This window comes from Furipterus horrens, unplaced genomic scaffold (genome assembly GCF_987537825.1).
Source record: "Furipterus horrens unplaced genomic scaffold, mFurHor1.1.pri manual_scaffold_1, whole genome shotgun sequence".
In the NCBI taxonomy this organism is placed as follows: domain Eukaryota; kingdom Metazoa; phylum Chordata; class Mammalia; order Chiroptera; family Furipteridae; genus Furipterus; species Furipterus horrens.
Window position 1 is genome coordinate 104,144,242 of NW_028327171.1, and position 15,939 is coordinate 104,160,180.

General features: G+C 35.8%; 1 protein-coding gene across 2 annotated transcripts in view; it reads right to left on the bottom strand.

The window, feature by feature from the left end:
* The window catches only part of GSK3B (glycogen synthase kinase 3 beta), a 221,121-nt gene extending 205,511 nt beyond the window's left edge, over window positions 1–15,610 (bottom strand). For both annotated transcript variants that reach the window (XM_090277069.1, XM_090277060.1), the window contains exon 1: window positions 15,355–15,610. In XM_090277069.1, the coding sequence (XP_090133195.1) occupies window positions 15,355–15,442 (88 nt within the window). In that variant the 5' untranslated portion in view covers window positions 15,443–15,610. The remainder of the gene's footprint in view (window positions 1–15,354) is intronic.
* Window positions 15,611–15,939: the final 329 nt, after the last annotated feature.

Genomic DNA, 15,939 nt, shown 5'->3' on the forward strand with positions numbered 1-15,939 from the left:
GACATAAAAAGAGGTCTTGTAAAACTTAAAAGTTTTCATAAATCTCCACAATACAATTACAAGTCTAAGTACATCCATGATGATGGGGCTGGGACTATTCATATTTAAATAGTCTGTTACAGTATCTCTTGGAGGATAAGCTACTTGGTGAAAACAATATTTCTGAGTCTCTCCTTTTCCTACTATTGTTCCTCATGTTTAAAAATAACAAGTTTTTAACTTTATCATTTCTTATATCAAAACTTTAACATTCCTAGAAACATCAATGATAGTTTGGTGACCTAGCAACTCTATACCATGTAAACACCATCATGTATTCATTTAACTACCATGACAAATTGCCTTCAACTCAAGTATGTACTAAATGACCCAATATAGAAAGCACCATGCTCCACACTGAAAAAGTACAAGGCTGACACACTGCAAAAAATATAAAGTTAAGTAAAATATTTTTTTTGCTATAAAGCAATTTATAACCCCCTAGGAAGAGACAAGTTAACAAGAATACAGGGCAGACCAGAAGTAGGAGGACAGAGGGTACTATAATAGTTACATGCAAGTGGATTTCAAGCCTTGGGGTAAGGCATGGAAAACTAAGTGGCTGAGGTTACATTTGGGACTCTGAAAGCTGGGTATGTCTTTAAAATAGCAAGGGGAGAGAGACATATGACAAAGAATAGACTGAAAAAATTCCATCAGGATCAGGACAATCATGACAATGACAACATCTCACAAGCATACCAATAAGACTTTCAATATACATTTTAACAGTTATGCTAAAATATGGGAGAAAAATCATTACCTCCTATAGCAAGCATCTTACTAAAGAACATAAAAGTCTCATCCTCTCTCAATGTGTATAAAAATACAAAATAAACTGAAGACATCACTCAAAAGAAAGCAATCAATGATGTTTAAATCACATATGCTTGAAAATAGACTACATATATGATTAGACAGACAATATGACACAATAACATAATACCTAGACAGTATTTTAAATCTGCACTAATGTCTTCACTAATACAATAACTACTAGTAACACAAGGCTACAGAACATTTAAAATGTGGCTACTCCAAATTAAGATGGGCTATAAGTGTAAAATACCCACTAAGTTGTAAAGTTTTTGTACCAAATTAAAAAATAAAATATCTCAGTAAATTTCAAAATGATTACATGTTGAAATAATATTTTGAATATACTGGGTTAAATAAATTATTAAAATTAAGTTCACCTGTGCTTTTTTACTCTTTTTAATGTGGATCTTGGAAAATTTTTAATTACATAGGTGACTCACATTTGTGGTCTGCATTATATTTCTATTGAATAAACAAGGTTTAAACAATTGCTTAATATTAATGTTGTTCAGATTTCTGTACTTGCTTCATATTGTTGCCTTACTTCGGCAAGGTAATCCCTTAATTGTAGTGATACAAAGTAATATCTCAATGTCTAGATACTGAAAAGGTAAGAGAGATACACACCAAAAAAGCTAGTCAGTGACCCATGGACATGGACAACAGGGCGGTGATTGACTGTGGGAGAAGGGGATAGGGGAGTGGGACAACTGCAACAGAAAAACAATAAATTAAAAAAAAAAAAAAAAGAGCTAGTCAGCTTCTTAACTACCCTGTTGGAGCAAATGTTAAAAAAAAAAAAAAAAAAAAAACAACTAACTACTTTTCTAGATACATTTACCCAAGTAGTTAATACTCTGGGCACTGCTGGCTGATATAATGAGATTATGTTAGATAAGAACTACTCAGTGACACAAAGACATGGGATCTAGGAAACAGGAGAGTGGGCACTAAAGAGCAGTGAAAGAAATCAGTAGATGACAGCTGTACTGCGAGACCTGGAAAACAACCAGGACAGATCCCAGCAGTAGGATGGATCCCAGCAGTAGGACAAGGACTCTAGGAAAAATGACATTCCAGGAAAACAACAGATGGTGGGACAAAATCTAGAGAATGCCTGATAAAAGTTGAGGGGGGAAAAAATCAAAGTTATGATAATTGCAAACAGTGCAAGAAAAGATAAATGGCAACAATAAAGTGTTTGTTTTTAATTAAAAGCAAAGAAAATGTGATTGTCACTTTGGAAACAGTTTGATAGTTCCTTAAAATATTAAACAGACTTGCCATACAACCTAGCAATTCCACTTATAAGTATATATCCAAAAGATCTGAAATGTATCCACACAAAAACCTGTTCACAAATGTTCATTATTCATACTAGCCAAAAGGAGAGAGCAATCCAAATGTTCTTCAACTGATGAATGAATAAACAAATGGTGGCATTTCCATACCATGAAATATTATTCAGCAATAAAAAGGAATAAAGTACTGCACTGACTGGTGTGGCTCAGTGGATTGAGCGCCAGCCTGAAAACCAAAGGGTCGCCAGTTCCATTCCCAGTCAGAGCACATGCCTGGGCTGCAGCCTGGGTCCCCAGTTGGGGGCATGCGAGAGGCAACCACACATTTGTATTTCTCACCCTCTCTTTCCCCCTCCTTCCTCTCTCTTTAAAAATAAATAAATAAAATCTTAAAAAAAAAAAAAGAATAAAGTACTAATAAATGCTATACCATAAATGAACCTAAAATACATTATGGGAAGTAAAAGAAGCCAGTCACAAATGGTCACATATTATATGATTTCATTTATATGAAATGTCTAGAATAGGGAAATCCATAGAGACTGAGTAGATTAGTGGTAGTGCCTAGAGCTGGGAAGAAGAGAACTATGAAGAATGACTGCTAATGGGGACCGAGTTTCTTTTAGGGGTGATAAAAAATGTTCTAAAATCCACCAAACTCCACAACTTTAAATGGATGTATTTTAAAGCTGAGTTTTTTTATATATTTTTAAAAGGAAATGTGATCTTTGTACACTACTTGCTGTGCTAAGAATACTGCTTATTATCCAGATACTGAGTATTAATTATTTGAATTACTGTATAATTCATACATTGACTTAACCAAAAATAGTGGTATAATTATATTAGCATGATAGCCAAAGGGAAATGAGAATGACAATAAACAGTATCTACCATAATAGGAAAACAAGTATCTAAAAATATTTTTAATAGACAAAGAGTATCCTAATTAAAAACATGACAAAAACTACTAGAGGAAATAGCTCCTGACAAATAGAACTGGAGGACAGAAGACTAGTTTCCGTAATAAGACTTTACACACTATTTGATTTCTTTAAATAATATTAATGTATTACTTTATAAAAATAAAAATTTTTTAAATGTCTAAGGAGTGCTTGTGCTTGGTTTATGAGCACAATTAAACTGTATGCTACTCTTAAAAGAGGTAAAAGACACAGGCTTCACTGACACTGACGCACTCTGCACTTCTGATCTCTCAAGAGAACAGGTTTGTTCATTTAAGTTGTCAGAAAAATGGAAAGAGCAAAAATTAAATTATCCTTTGTCTTTTTCTTTACCATAAAACAACTACCTCCAGCAAAAATACAGATAATATCTACCTGACACTGTAGATCATTTTTCAAATACACAGTGAGAAGTATTTTAAATGTGCTAAGTGTTCACTGGTTATGACGTTAGCAGTTTACCTCTTATTGCTATGAATAAAATCCTCTCAACTTCGTTCTTACTCCCTATCTGATGCATTCAGAAAAATAAGGATTTAATAATCTAAATCATTTAGATTTAGTGATGAAAAACAGCAATTTTCTAGAGCAATTGGTTTAAGTAGTTTTAAATCTAACATTCTTATGCTAAAAAACCAGTGTCAATTTAGGTATGTATGCACAAAATATAATTCCAGATAAGAAGTAACCTGTAAACATTCAATCACCTAGAGAAGGATACGTAAAAACCTGGAAGGCTGGCGACATGTCCCCAAGAAAGGGAGCTGGTAGTTACAGAGCAGGAGCACACAAAAGATATTACTGAATAACTTTTAAAATTTTGAACCATGTTATTTCTATTTCTTAAAGCAAAAATATGAGGTCTGTCCAGAAGGCATCCACCCATGTAATATGAGAAATAGAAACATTTATTAAAGAAGGTACAAGATACAAGAAACATTTACATAGGACAATGACGCCTTAGTCCCCTTCAAAATAGGCACCTTGGGATTTCGCACAGTTCTCCCAATCACCATCAAATGCCCTGTCATATTTTCCTGAATCTCATCGACAGTCTGATATCTCTTCCCTTTCATAGTTGATTTTAGTTTTGGGAAAAGCCAGAAACTTCAGGGCACCAAATCTGGGCTATAGGGGGGCTAAGTCACCTGAGTGATTTGATGTTTCGCCAAAAAACTCTGCATGAGATGTGATGAATGAGTGGGAGTGTTGTCATAATGAAGCTGTCAATTACCAGTTGCCCATAGCTACGGCCTTCTAACTCATCCAAATAGTTTCCGCAGAAGAATGTTCAAGCTTAACACAAAATCTGATGCAGATTTGTTGCTCTACTAGCTCAGTCATTTTGAATGCGGTGGCCACACAGTACACATGCTCACTCAGTGGCTCTACCGCCCCCAATGATTAGTACAGTGAAGTTATCACTGATCATACAAGTGCATTCCAGTCCACTCTCCTTGGCTACAGGTTACACTGATGTCACGCAAACCATTCTTGTTATATTAACAATGGCTGGACATTTTCCAGACAGACCTTGTATATAGATAAGCATATAACTTTATCATAAAACATCCAATTAATATTTGATTACTATTATGCATATTATGTAAATATGATATATTGATACATATATACAAGCAATTACATATTAAAATTGAAACCCTATCAACTCAAAGAGCCTCTCTCTTCCTTGCAGAGTTGAAATAATGTGTATACTGTCAAAGCTCTGAAATGCCAATAAAACAGCAAATAAAGTGTAATATAATCAAGTCTGATGACAGGCATAACGTTAGTACCTCCAAACATTCAGGTGCTGCCTTTACAAACTTGAAAGTCTAAGAGCAGTAATTTGGCTCAGCTCAGTAACTTCAACACAAGTCATGAAGAAAGTGGTTAATCAATTTAAATGAATTAACTGATTTTAAGGAATAAGGGGAAGTAGAGGGAGACACCTTTTTAAAAAATAGGTTAGCCTTCTTTAGAAAGTAATTGAAAACACAACCTTTTTAGCTACATTAGCCAATCAAACCCCTAAGAATTTCTTAAGACCTCCAAAGGGGGAAAAAGTACTGTTGTTATGACTGGCCTTTTACTTCAGATCAACAGTTAAGACACCCACCATTTTAATTCTCATACATAGACTATATGTGTATTTGGTAAAGTTACTCTCTAATGGCTAATCATAATTCATAAAAAAGCTTAAATAACTCCATGCAGAGCCTTCAAGCATTCTATAAACAGAAGATATGGGCAGGTAAAAATCCAAACAGCAGCTCCATATATGCCACAGAAGAAAAAATTAGACAATAAACCTTAAGTCAGATAAAATGCTGTGTTTGAGTAATAAATACAATGGACAATGAAACCACTGGGAGACAATATTCTGGGGTAGCACACTGAAGACTTTAGTACCTTTACCCATATCACTGAAATTTAACTAGAGTTGGTCAACCTAACAGAAATGAGATGACCCAGTTCTCTTCCTCATCACTTCAGTGACCAACAAATTTAGAGAATGTCTGATGTAATAAGAAGTTATTCCAGAACACCAGCCATCCAGAAGAGACATTCCTGACTACTGCCCTTTTAAGAGTAAAGTTGTATACATTAACCTTCTCTAGGTCAACATCTTGAACAATTATCAATTTCCCCAGGAGATGTGTAAGCCTACAATTAAGTAATCCCAAAACGCTTGTTTTCCTGAGTTGTCTATTCTTTTTAGAAGATGTAATACTTAACATCAGTATCCATTTATCCCCCTCTAATTTGGAGTTTAGAAAACCAGACAATTTAATGAATTAGGAATATGTGTTAAATAATAATACACAGGTTTAAATAGGTCTTGGCCAGGTAGCTCAGTTGATTAGAATGTCGTTCCGATGCACCAAGGTTGCAGGTTTGATCCCCACTCAAGGCACATACAAGAATCGACCAATCAATGCATGACAATGTGAACAACAAAATCAATGTTTCTGTTTCTCTGTCTCTCCCCCTCCCCTTCCTCTCTAAAATAAATTTAATTAAAAAAAAAAATTTTTAGAATTAAAAAAAAAAAAAGCCTAAAAACCAGTCCATGTGCAAAATTTATGCACCATTTGGGGATTTCACCTGCTCACGAGCCTTTTTGGTTTATTTCCTGATTCCCAAAAGGTGATAATACAAATAACCCAATTCTAATTTCAAACTGATGCATAGCTATTATTCTTTAAAAAAACAAAAATACAGAAACAAGCAAACAAACAAACCCTAAAGGCTCAGAGTTCCAGACCTAACTAATGTCTTATACTTGACTAATTCCTTGGTTGTGCATATATAAGGGAAAAAAATCCAAAAAACTTTGACGGTTTGTTGTCAATTATTAAAAAGAGGAATAGACTTCCGGCCAAGATGGAGGCCTAGATTGAAACGCCCCATCTCCCTCCACAACTAAGAAGGACTACAACTACCGCAAAACCAGCAATAACCAGAAGTTCCAGAAAATAAATGGAAGTCCAACATATGAAGTTATAAAGAAGTGGTGCTCGTCTGGACAGGTAGGAGTGGTGAAGCCGGGGAAAAGAGGTCAAGCTGTGCTGTCCCCGGCAGCAGCAGTGACAGCGGCAGGACAGCAGTAAGCTCAGACAACCGTATTTAAGGGGAGGTAAGAAGTGCCTGGGGAGCAACCCCGGCTGCAGACCCATCAGCTTGCAGACCCCCATTGCCTCGGACTGTGAGGCCCGGTGGGGATGGGGATGGAGGAGGAGGCTCCCAGTCTCTCATCGGAGATTGGACAGCAGGAATTCATCTTGGACCCCCACCCCGGCAGAAAACGCCCGGTTGTGACAAGTGCATGAGGCTCCGTCCCCTGTAGCGTAGGAGGTGTGACAGCCCTGCCCAGGAAGCAAAGGTAAACACAAAACTGTTCAGGATGGCACAGATCATGATAGAGATCCCAGTGATGAAATGACCAGACAGCAAATTTCTAATCTAACGAAGCAGCAGACAGAAAATCTTTCTGAGGCACAGTTCAGAGCTTTGCTTATAAAACCGCTTGCAGACCTAACAGCAATTCTTAAACCAGTCAGAGAAGGAATGAAGGCTAGTCCTGCTGAAATGAACAAAAACACATACGAAACTAGTGGTGAGGGCAAGAAAACCAGGGATCAAATCAACAAATCGAAACACAGGGAAGGAACAAACAGTCAACCAATGCAGAAAGAGGAAACGAGAAGTGAGGAAAATGAGGAGAGGCTCAGAAACCTATGGGACAGCTATAAGCGGACCAACATCCGAATCATAGGGTTGCCAGAAGGTGAAGAAGAAGTACTAGAAATGGAAAAATTATGTGAAAAAATAATGAAGCAGAACTTCCCTAACTCGGGGAAGGAAATAGACTTCCAGGTCCAGGAAGCACAGAGAATTCCAGAAAAACTGGACCCAGAGAGAACCACAGCAAGACACATTATAATCAAAATATCAAAAATTAAAGATAAAGAGAGAATCTTAAAAGCAGCAAGAGAGAAGAAGAGAATTACATACAAAGGCATCCCAATAAGACTGTCAGCTGATTTCTCAAAAGAAACTCTGCAGGCAAGAAGGGACTGACAAGAAATATTCAAGGTAATGCAAAGCAAAAACCTACAACCACAAATACTCTATCCAGCGAAGCTGTCATTCAGAATAGAAGGGCAGAGAAAGTGCTTCCAGGACAAAGTAAAACTGAAGGAGTTCATCAGATCCAAACCACTGTTATATGAGATGTTAAAGGGACTTATTTAGGAGAACGGATCAAAACTATGAACATTAAAATGAAAGCTGTATCACAACAACCAACAACAGAAGCTAGAGAACCGAAACAAAGGCAAACTAAGTAGGCAACAAGAGTGTGAAAAGAATTATAGGTATGGGGAACATTATGGGGGGAGGTCAGCAGGGAGGGGGAAGGGGGGAAAAGGAGGGAGATGGTGCAGGAATTAGGAAGCATAGTAGGAGGGAGTGGAGTAGATAGGAAGATGTGAGAGGAACTATATGCACAACCAATGGGCATGGACTAAGGCGGGGGGCAGACAACTGGAGGGAGGGATGTCACTGGGTAGAGGGGAACAAAAGTAAAAGAAATTGGGGCAACTGTAACACCATAATCAATAATGCATATTTAAGAAAAAAATAAAATAAAAAATTTAAAAAATGTTTTTTAAAAAAGGAGGAATAGAAAGAACTCTTAAAAACACTATACAACCTACAAGAAAAGATGGAGATAATAATAATCCTTAATAATGGCTAATTTGGTGAATCACATTCTAGGTATTACCTGGAAATGTAAATATATACATACACCAGATTTACTTATGAACAATAAGTACTTTTCAATAAAAACCAGTGCTCTAAATGAACATTAAAATAAAAATAGCATATACTACTTATTTTTCTTTTTGTGCTGCCATAAGCCCTAATATTTTCATTTTCACTGTTCATCCTAAGAAGATTTCCCTGAAATTTTAAAATAATTGAAGACTTTTTTCCCAATATAACTACAAGTACAGTATTCCCTCATTTATCGTGGGTATTACGTTCTAGACCCCCCCGCGATAGGTGAAAATTCGCGAAGCAGGAACCTTACATTTATTTTAGTATTTATATATATTTAAGGCTTTATAAACGCTTCCCACACACTTATAAACTGTTCCCAGTCCCTTATTAACCTTTCCCACACTTTTATAAACACTACTTATGTTCTTAAACATATTCTACACTATTAAACCTATGTAACTTTAACAACATACGTATACGGTACCACAAAATCCCACAATACAGTGAAAAATCCGCGATAAATAATTAAATATATTTTTAAAAATTCCACGATACAGTGAAGCCGCAATAAGTGAACCGCAATATAGAGAGGGACTCCTGTATTTAAGTATTATACTATATCTGCAACAGGCAAGCCTAAAACTAATTTCAAAAGGGAAGTCTTACACAGTCACCACTAAATCATCAATGGAAGATTATCCTAAAAGCAAGAGGCATTTTAGTTTATCTCTGGAATCCAAGTGTTAAAATAACAGCGATCCAGTCTCTATGACATATAAATAAAGAGCAAGGGGCTTTAGAATCAGAATGCCTGGATTTAAATTCTAACAGAGCAACTTCCTGGCCAGGTGAACGTGGACATGTTGCTTCACCTTTCTGAATCTCATTTACCTCATCTATAAAGTGGAGATAATATAATAGTATTAGCTACTTTGTAGAACTGTTGTAATGATTAAAGGAGATACTGCAAATGAAGAATTTGGCAGAGTACTTAGTACACAGTAAGCATTCAATAGGCATATTGCATGTCAATCACATGATTATTAAAGTACTTTAATACTTTCTATTAAAATAACTGATTTATTTTTGGCTTTCCAAGCCAAGGATTTCAGCATTATACAATTAATGGTTATGCAAAAATGCAGCAGTATGTTACTGCTTTGCACCAATATTACTAGCATTTTTGTCTGCACACCCACCACCTCTGGCTTTAGAGCATGCCTAACCAATCCTAAACCTGTAAATTCATCTGAGTTATACCATCATCTAAGATACAAGTTTCTAGAAAAATAGTTTCTTCTTTGTCAGAAATGTTCACTTTATATTGTTAAATTGATTTGAAAGGATACTCAAGAAATTGACAACTCTAGACTATGTTAATAAATGAACACAAAAAGAATTACTGTCTGTGCTGTTGTTGGACAGGGTACCCTGGAGACAAAAGGAAAACTGGTCTGGCAGAATTAGTTTTAAAAATAATCCATCATTTGCCTCAATCTGATCAAACAGAAATACTTCTAAGAAAACTATTCAATACAAAAATATAAGAACCAACTATTTAGAAATTTTTAACTTGCATAGCCTCTGAAAGTAAGCCTTTCTCCTCAAAACATAAGCAAAATGGGAAGGGGAACTGTAAACTAAACTCCAGATCAACAAAATTCTATCTTTATATCTTATACCAGAGCAACTACATTACAGACACAAGTATATACTGACATTACTTACTGAATGTTCATTATTTGCTGAGTATTAACTCATTTTTAAAAACAAGAATAGTCCTGGCTAGTGTGGCTCAGTGGATTGAGCGCTAGCCTGTCAACCAAAGGGCTGCTAGTTAGATTCCCTCCCAGTCAGGACGCATGCCTGGGTTGCAGCTGGGGGCGCACGAGAGGCAACCACAAATTGATGATTCTTTCCCTCTCTCTGTCTCCTCCCTCACTCTAAAAATAAATAAGCAATCATTAAAAACAAAAAAAAAAAAAAAGAAAAAAACACGAATAAGAACTCAATGATAAACAGAACAACATTGCTTTAGTATATCAACTTCATGGCAGGAAACTTTTGGAAAAACAAATTGACTTTATCTCTACTGTCAGTTTTTCCTTGCTGTTCTATTCACACAGGTCTTTATATAAATATACATTTCTATATCACATTCAGCCAATTTCAAGACATTTATATAATCAAGGAAGATTTGTGCAACCCAAGATAGGAACCAAGATTGTAACCTCTACTTTAAAACAAATGAATCGTGAAAATACTTCTATATTTGACATTGTGAAAGATTCCCTTTTCACGCACACCCTTTAAAAAATGCTAGAAAATGATGCTAAACATTCCAACAAATTCATTTGCATATGGTGATATGTTCTCATTAGTACAATACAATATCCAGGAAATCAGGTTGATCCTGTTAGTACTAGCAACTACTCCTGCCACACCCATGTGATCTGCCCCTCCATTCTCCATTGTAGGGTGGAGCATCATAAAAGATATCACAATCTCACAGCTTGCCCATCATCATCCAGTCTCACAATCCCATGAGTCTTGTTAAAAAATAAGCACACTAGCACTCCTAACAAATGCTTACTGAAAAGTATGGCATTGTGGCACCAGTGTCAGCACATGTGTGTATCACACACAGCCTTCTCAAAAACAGGAGTTCCCCCAGACTCGGAATCTGCTGACACTTATAAAAACTCTGCAAACTTCTCCAAAACAGTATCTCACACCTGCAACTCAAGTCCAAAACAAGGGACAGAGAGCACAGGATGCAAGTACTAATTTTCCGTTGCAGCATGCCAGTGATGAGAAGATGTACCTCATTTTCTAAATTCAATTTCCAATGAGACATAAACTGATTTGCAAATCTTTGGATTCTCTTTAAGTTTCTAGCCTTCTACAGGTGCACGCAGCAAGAGAACATGCAATTCTCATATGAAGGTCTCAAGTGTTTTAAAAACTCTGGAAAGGTCTGATTGGGAAAGAAATGAAAATAAAGGTTCTAGTTTTCAATCTCACATATGAACTCTTTTCCACATCAATGTGGATAATCTAGAAACTGGCTAAATTCTAATAACCTAATTTTTGGATGTCACAAACAGGTTATGCTTCCTTGGGAATAAAGGAACTCTTAAGTTGCCACCTACTCTTCAGTTTTAATCACCATACAATTAAATGCACAATAATACACAAATACCGTTAATCATTCTCTCATCGCTACAAAAAAAAAAAAAAAACTTATCTAGAGAAGTTTTATATGAGGAAATAAGTAATACTCATCTTATTTTCCTGTTTTCCAAATGTTGTATTTAAGACTAGGTAAATTAGCTAAATTTTCACCAACAGTATACCGATGTCATTAGTAATATTTTAACCAAAATCACCATAGACAGTCCCTTTTTTTCCTCAATTTTGAGTAAATATCAAGTGATTCTACAGAAGGAAATGTATAGCTATTAACATTTATTTAATAACATCTGAATCTGAATGTAAACAAAAAAGAAATGTTGGCTTCACCATAGTAAACAAAAAGAAGTATTTCAAATATACTGATTTAAAGTTGTGATGAATGCTTAACTCAAAAAAAAGTCAAAAAACTACTTGTTATAAAATCAGCTTTTAACTTCTGCTAGACCCTTCTTCACAAACCAAGTGAAGGTTGCTATTATTATTACCACTATATTTTTAATGTGAGGTTTACCCAAGAATAATCATACTTATAAAAAACAAGTTTTAAGTTATACCAAAGATTAAAAGGCTATATAAAACACCTGAAATTTTAAATCACAGTTTAGTGCAAAGAATGATTTTCATTGTTTTCAAATAAACAACTATGGAATAGTATAACTAGGTTTCAAGTGTGAAGCTCTTGAAACAACATAAAAAATATTTTGTTTTAGAAATTTAATGGAAAGCATTTAAATGAAAACCTTTAGTTTACTACATCCAAAAATAAATCTGACATTTTTAGGTGTAGAAAAATTAGAAACTGTGCAATTAATAGGCTGGAAAGTTAAGTATCATTGCCAGTAACCAACTGCTGTCTGCTGAATTTCAAGGGAACCTATTGTATATTAAATTTTTTAAAAGTGAACTCATCTACCCTCTCATCTCAGCATTTTCTCAACTTTCCCATTACAATCAACAATATAATTCAGTCAAGTCTTCCAGACCATCAACATCAGAATTTATTTTTAACTCCTGACTCCTTCCCAAATACTCCCCTTCAATCCAATCCAAAGTCCTGTGCCAGTTCTTCATTCACACTGTTCTCTCAAAGGTGTTCTTTTGATCCTATTTTCACATTTTACCCTTATGGGTTTATATTCCCTTATGTTTCACAACACGCCTTACTATATCCCTCAACGGGCTCCAATGGCTCTACTCTAATCCATCAATTCAGGTGCCCAAATCATCTTCAAATATCTTGGTTCAGCCATCTACAATAAATTCCAATCTCTCTTGAATCTCAACCAAACTCTTACAGGCCTTCTCTACCCTCCATCAGCTGATTTTTTATTTCTCAAATTCCATCTCTCATTTTCCTATTTAGGCTCCTTTAATTCAGATTTACCAACTAATACAAAAATCATTTCCCTATTGTACAACAATCACCATCTCTGTGCGTCTGTCCATTCTTCCCATCTAGAATCCTCAATGCTTCTCTATCAGTTGAAGTTATTACCTCCTTTAACACCTGTCTTTAAACACACCTCTGCAATTTTCCCTCTCCAACCCACCTACCTCACCCCTTGATTCTTTGTCCTTCTGAACAAAGCATTCTATTTGTATTCATAATCTTACAGTCATCTTGGTAGTGTCTTCATAAACTGCCTCTACTACTAAATGATAAGCTTTTGAGGCCAAGGACCACAATTTCTTAGATATCTCATTTTGAACAGGGTCCTTTAAAACACTAGTACTCTAACAATATTTAACAATTCCTGTTACTTCTAAAATGTCCTTAAAGTCAAGGTTGTCAAATACAATTAGCACTAAACTCCAACTTTTTAAATATTAAGTTGACTTATATGGTAACAAAAAATTAAACATTTTAACCTACATACTTCACAAGAGTTACCCCATCAGTCAACACTCACACTATCAAGAATTAAGGTATTTTTAAAGAAAATTATGGGAAAAAAAGAAAAGTCAAATATGTAGCATTATAAGCTATTTTATTTTGCTCTCTGGCATAAATATAATAAATTAATTACCCAAAGCTGATTTCAAGTAGTTTTTAAATTATATTACCAAGATGAAAAAACAAACACTCCAGTACCACAAGAGGCTCTTAGGTAGTAGCTATTATAAAATTTGCTTCATCATAGCTGAAAAACTACCCCAGAATTTTAAAATATTCCTTTCAAATGACCCCATGAAATGCTTAGATAGCTTGACCCTTCCCTGAAAGATGCATCATCAGCTTCCCTCTTGGCATACCCTGTACTCTGTACTAACTAGTCATCTCACCCCCCCCCCAAAAATTAACTTTCAAAAAGAATATCCCATTCAGTTATTACTTTAGATTACCCTGTTTCGGGCAAGTTCCAAAAGCCAGCATGAATTGAAATCCTGAGTTCAATTAAAATCATTTTATGTTGCTTAAGAACATAATCAACTTTATGTAACAGCATATACTTTTTAAAAAATCAGTTCTTCAGTTATCTTCTAAGCAATAGTTTTTTCCTTTGCCCTCATCATGTGCCCTTCTCGTGGAGTAAGAAAATATAACTTTTGTCAAATTCTAGAAGAATGTTTAAATAAACTGTCATTAGCACAAAAACAGATCCACAAATAGATACAATGGAACACTGGATACTTAATATGCCAAACACCTCAAGAACGCAGACTTTTCTGTACAAATCTGGGACAAGAGTGAACACTCTAGCATCAGTCCTGAACACAGCCCAAATATCCCTACTACATCCAGGACCACACAGCCTTCTGCAAAACCTATGATGGAAAAGTCTAAATCCATACTCACAACTAAATCCAGTTTTATCTAAATGCGACAGGAAACCAATGCAAGAGTATTTTTAGTTAACCTAAGAGGGGACCCCTGACCTCTAGATCATTTAACAAGTACGGAATGCAATGGCACCTCAAAATTACCAGTAACAAATAACATTCAACTTAGTATTTGGTAACATGACAATACAAACCGCAATCAAAAATTGGACTGACTTCCAAGTTACCTTCTGATTAAACATTATATAGTGATAGACTGGTAATGTCAGAAAGGGAATGTTCAAAGATAACATATTAAACCATTTACCCCATTTTAAACAATGCATACAGAGATACTACTGCGACTGGTTATCAGCAGCTCCCACCAGCCCCTCATAAAGGAAGGAATCAATGCTTGCCTTCCAACGTGAACGCTGGTTACTGAGCAAGTTCATCTCAGGATTAAGAACACACACTTCGTACAGTCACACAAGCAAAAAAGAAATGTTAGGACACTGCAATACTCAAGCTCTCTATTAGGTATACAAAACTATAACCCCTGAGACCTGAGCTAATTAAAATATGCCTCATTCCAAAAGACATACACTTAGCAAAGATACATAATGGTTTACGAATCCTGTCCTCTTGATCCAAAAGGATGAGCAAGTAAGCACTTCCATCACTATTTTAATACTCAAGCACTTAACAAAGCTTACTACCAATAGCAAGGAACGTGTAAGAAAATAAGTATCAAATCATCCGAACAAAAATCATATTCTCTCAATTCAAGGTTAATGAGACCGGTGGAGGGTGTATGTGGGAGGAGAAAAGAGGGAGCTGTCTCATCCTTCACCGAAGACAGCTTTTTGCCTATTTCTTTTATCTCTGTTTTATCAGGAGATCTAAGATTTTAAGACCCTAGTATTTCAAGGTTTCTTATTTTAAGATGAGGTGGAGAAGAGGTGTAAAATAAAATCAATACTCACTGCTAACTTTCATGCTGCCAAAAGCTGAAGGCTGCTGCACTGGCTTGCAGCTCTCCGCAAAGGAGGTGGTTCTGGGCCGCCCTGACATGATCACTCTCTTCCTGAATCACCCTCTTTTCCTTCTTTCCTCCTTTTCTTCCTTTTGTTGTATGTTGGGGTGTTAGGTTAATGACAAATGCAGCATTAAGTTCTCCCACAAGAAAAAGACTTCGTACTCTTGCCTTTTACTCCTTTTGTATAGCCATAAGAAAAAAAAAAAAAAGCGATGTATTTCTTCTTCAAGACTGATCAGTATGGGTTTTTAACATATAGATGATTTGGGTCTGGGGAAAAAAAATACAATTCTTCACCCTCCTTTTCCTTGGAAGGGAGAAAAGGGAGGAAAATCCTAAAAAATATATATATATATCACACGAAATGGGGGTAAATACTTGATTGAAAATAAGTACTTTGAATATTGTATTTTCCTCGGGGATTTTTTTTCCGAGTCAATGAAGAAGGGAAGCGGCGGAAGGATCACGAGTCTCACGCTTGAAAAGAAGGGGGATGGGAAGGAGGGAGGGAGAGGGAGGGGGTGGTTCGGAG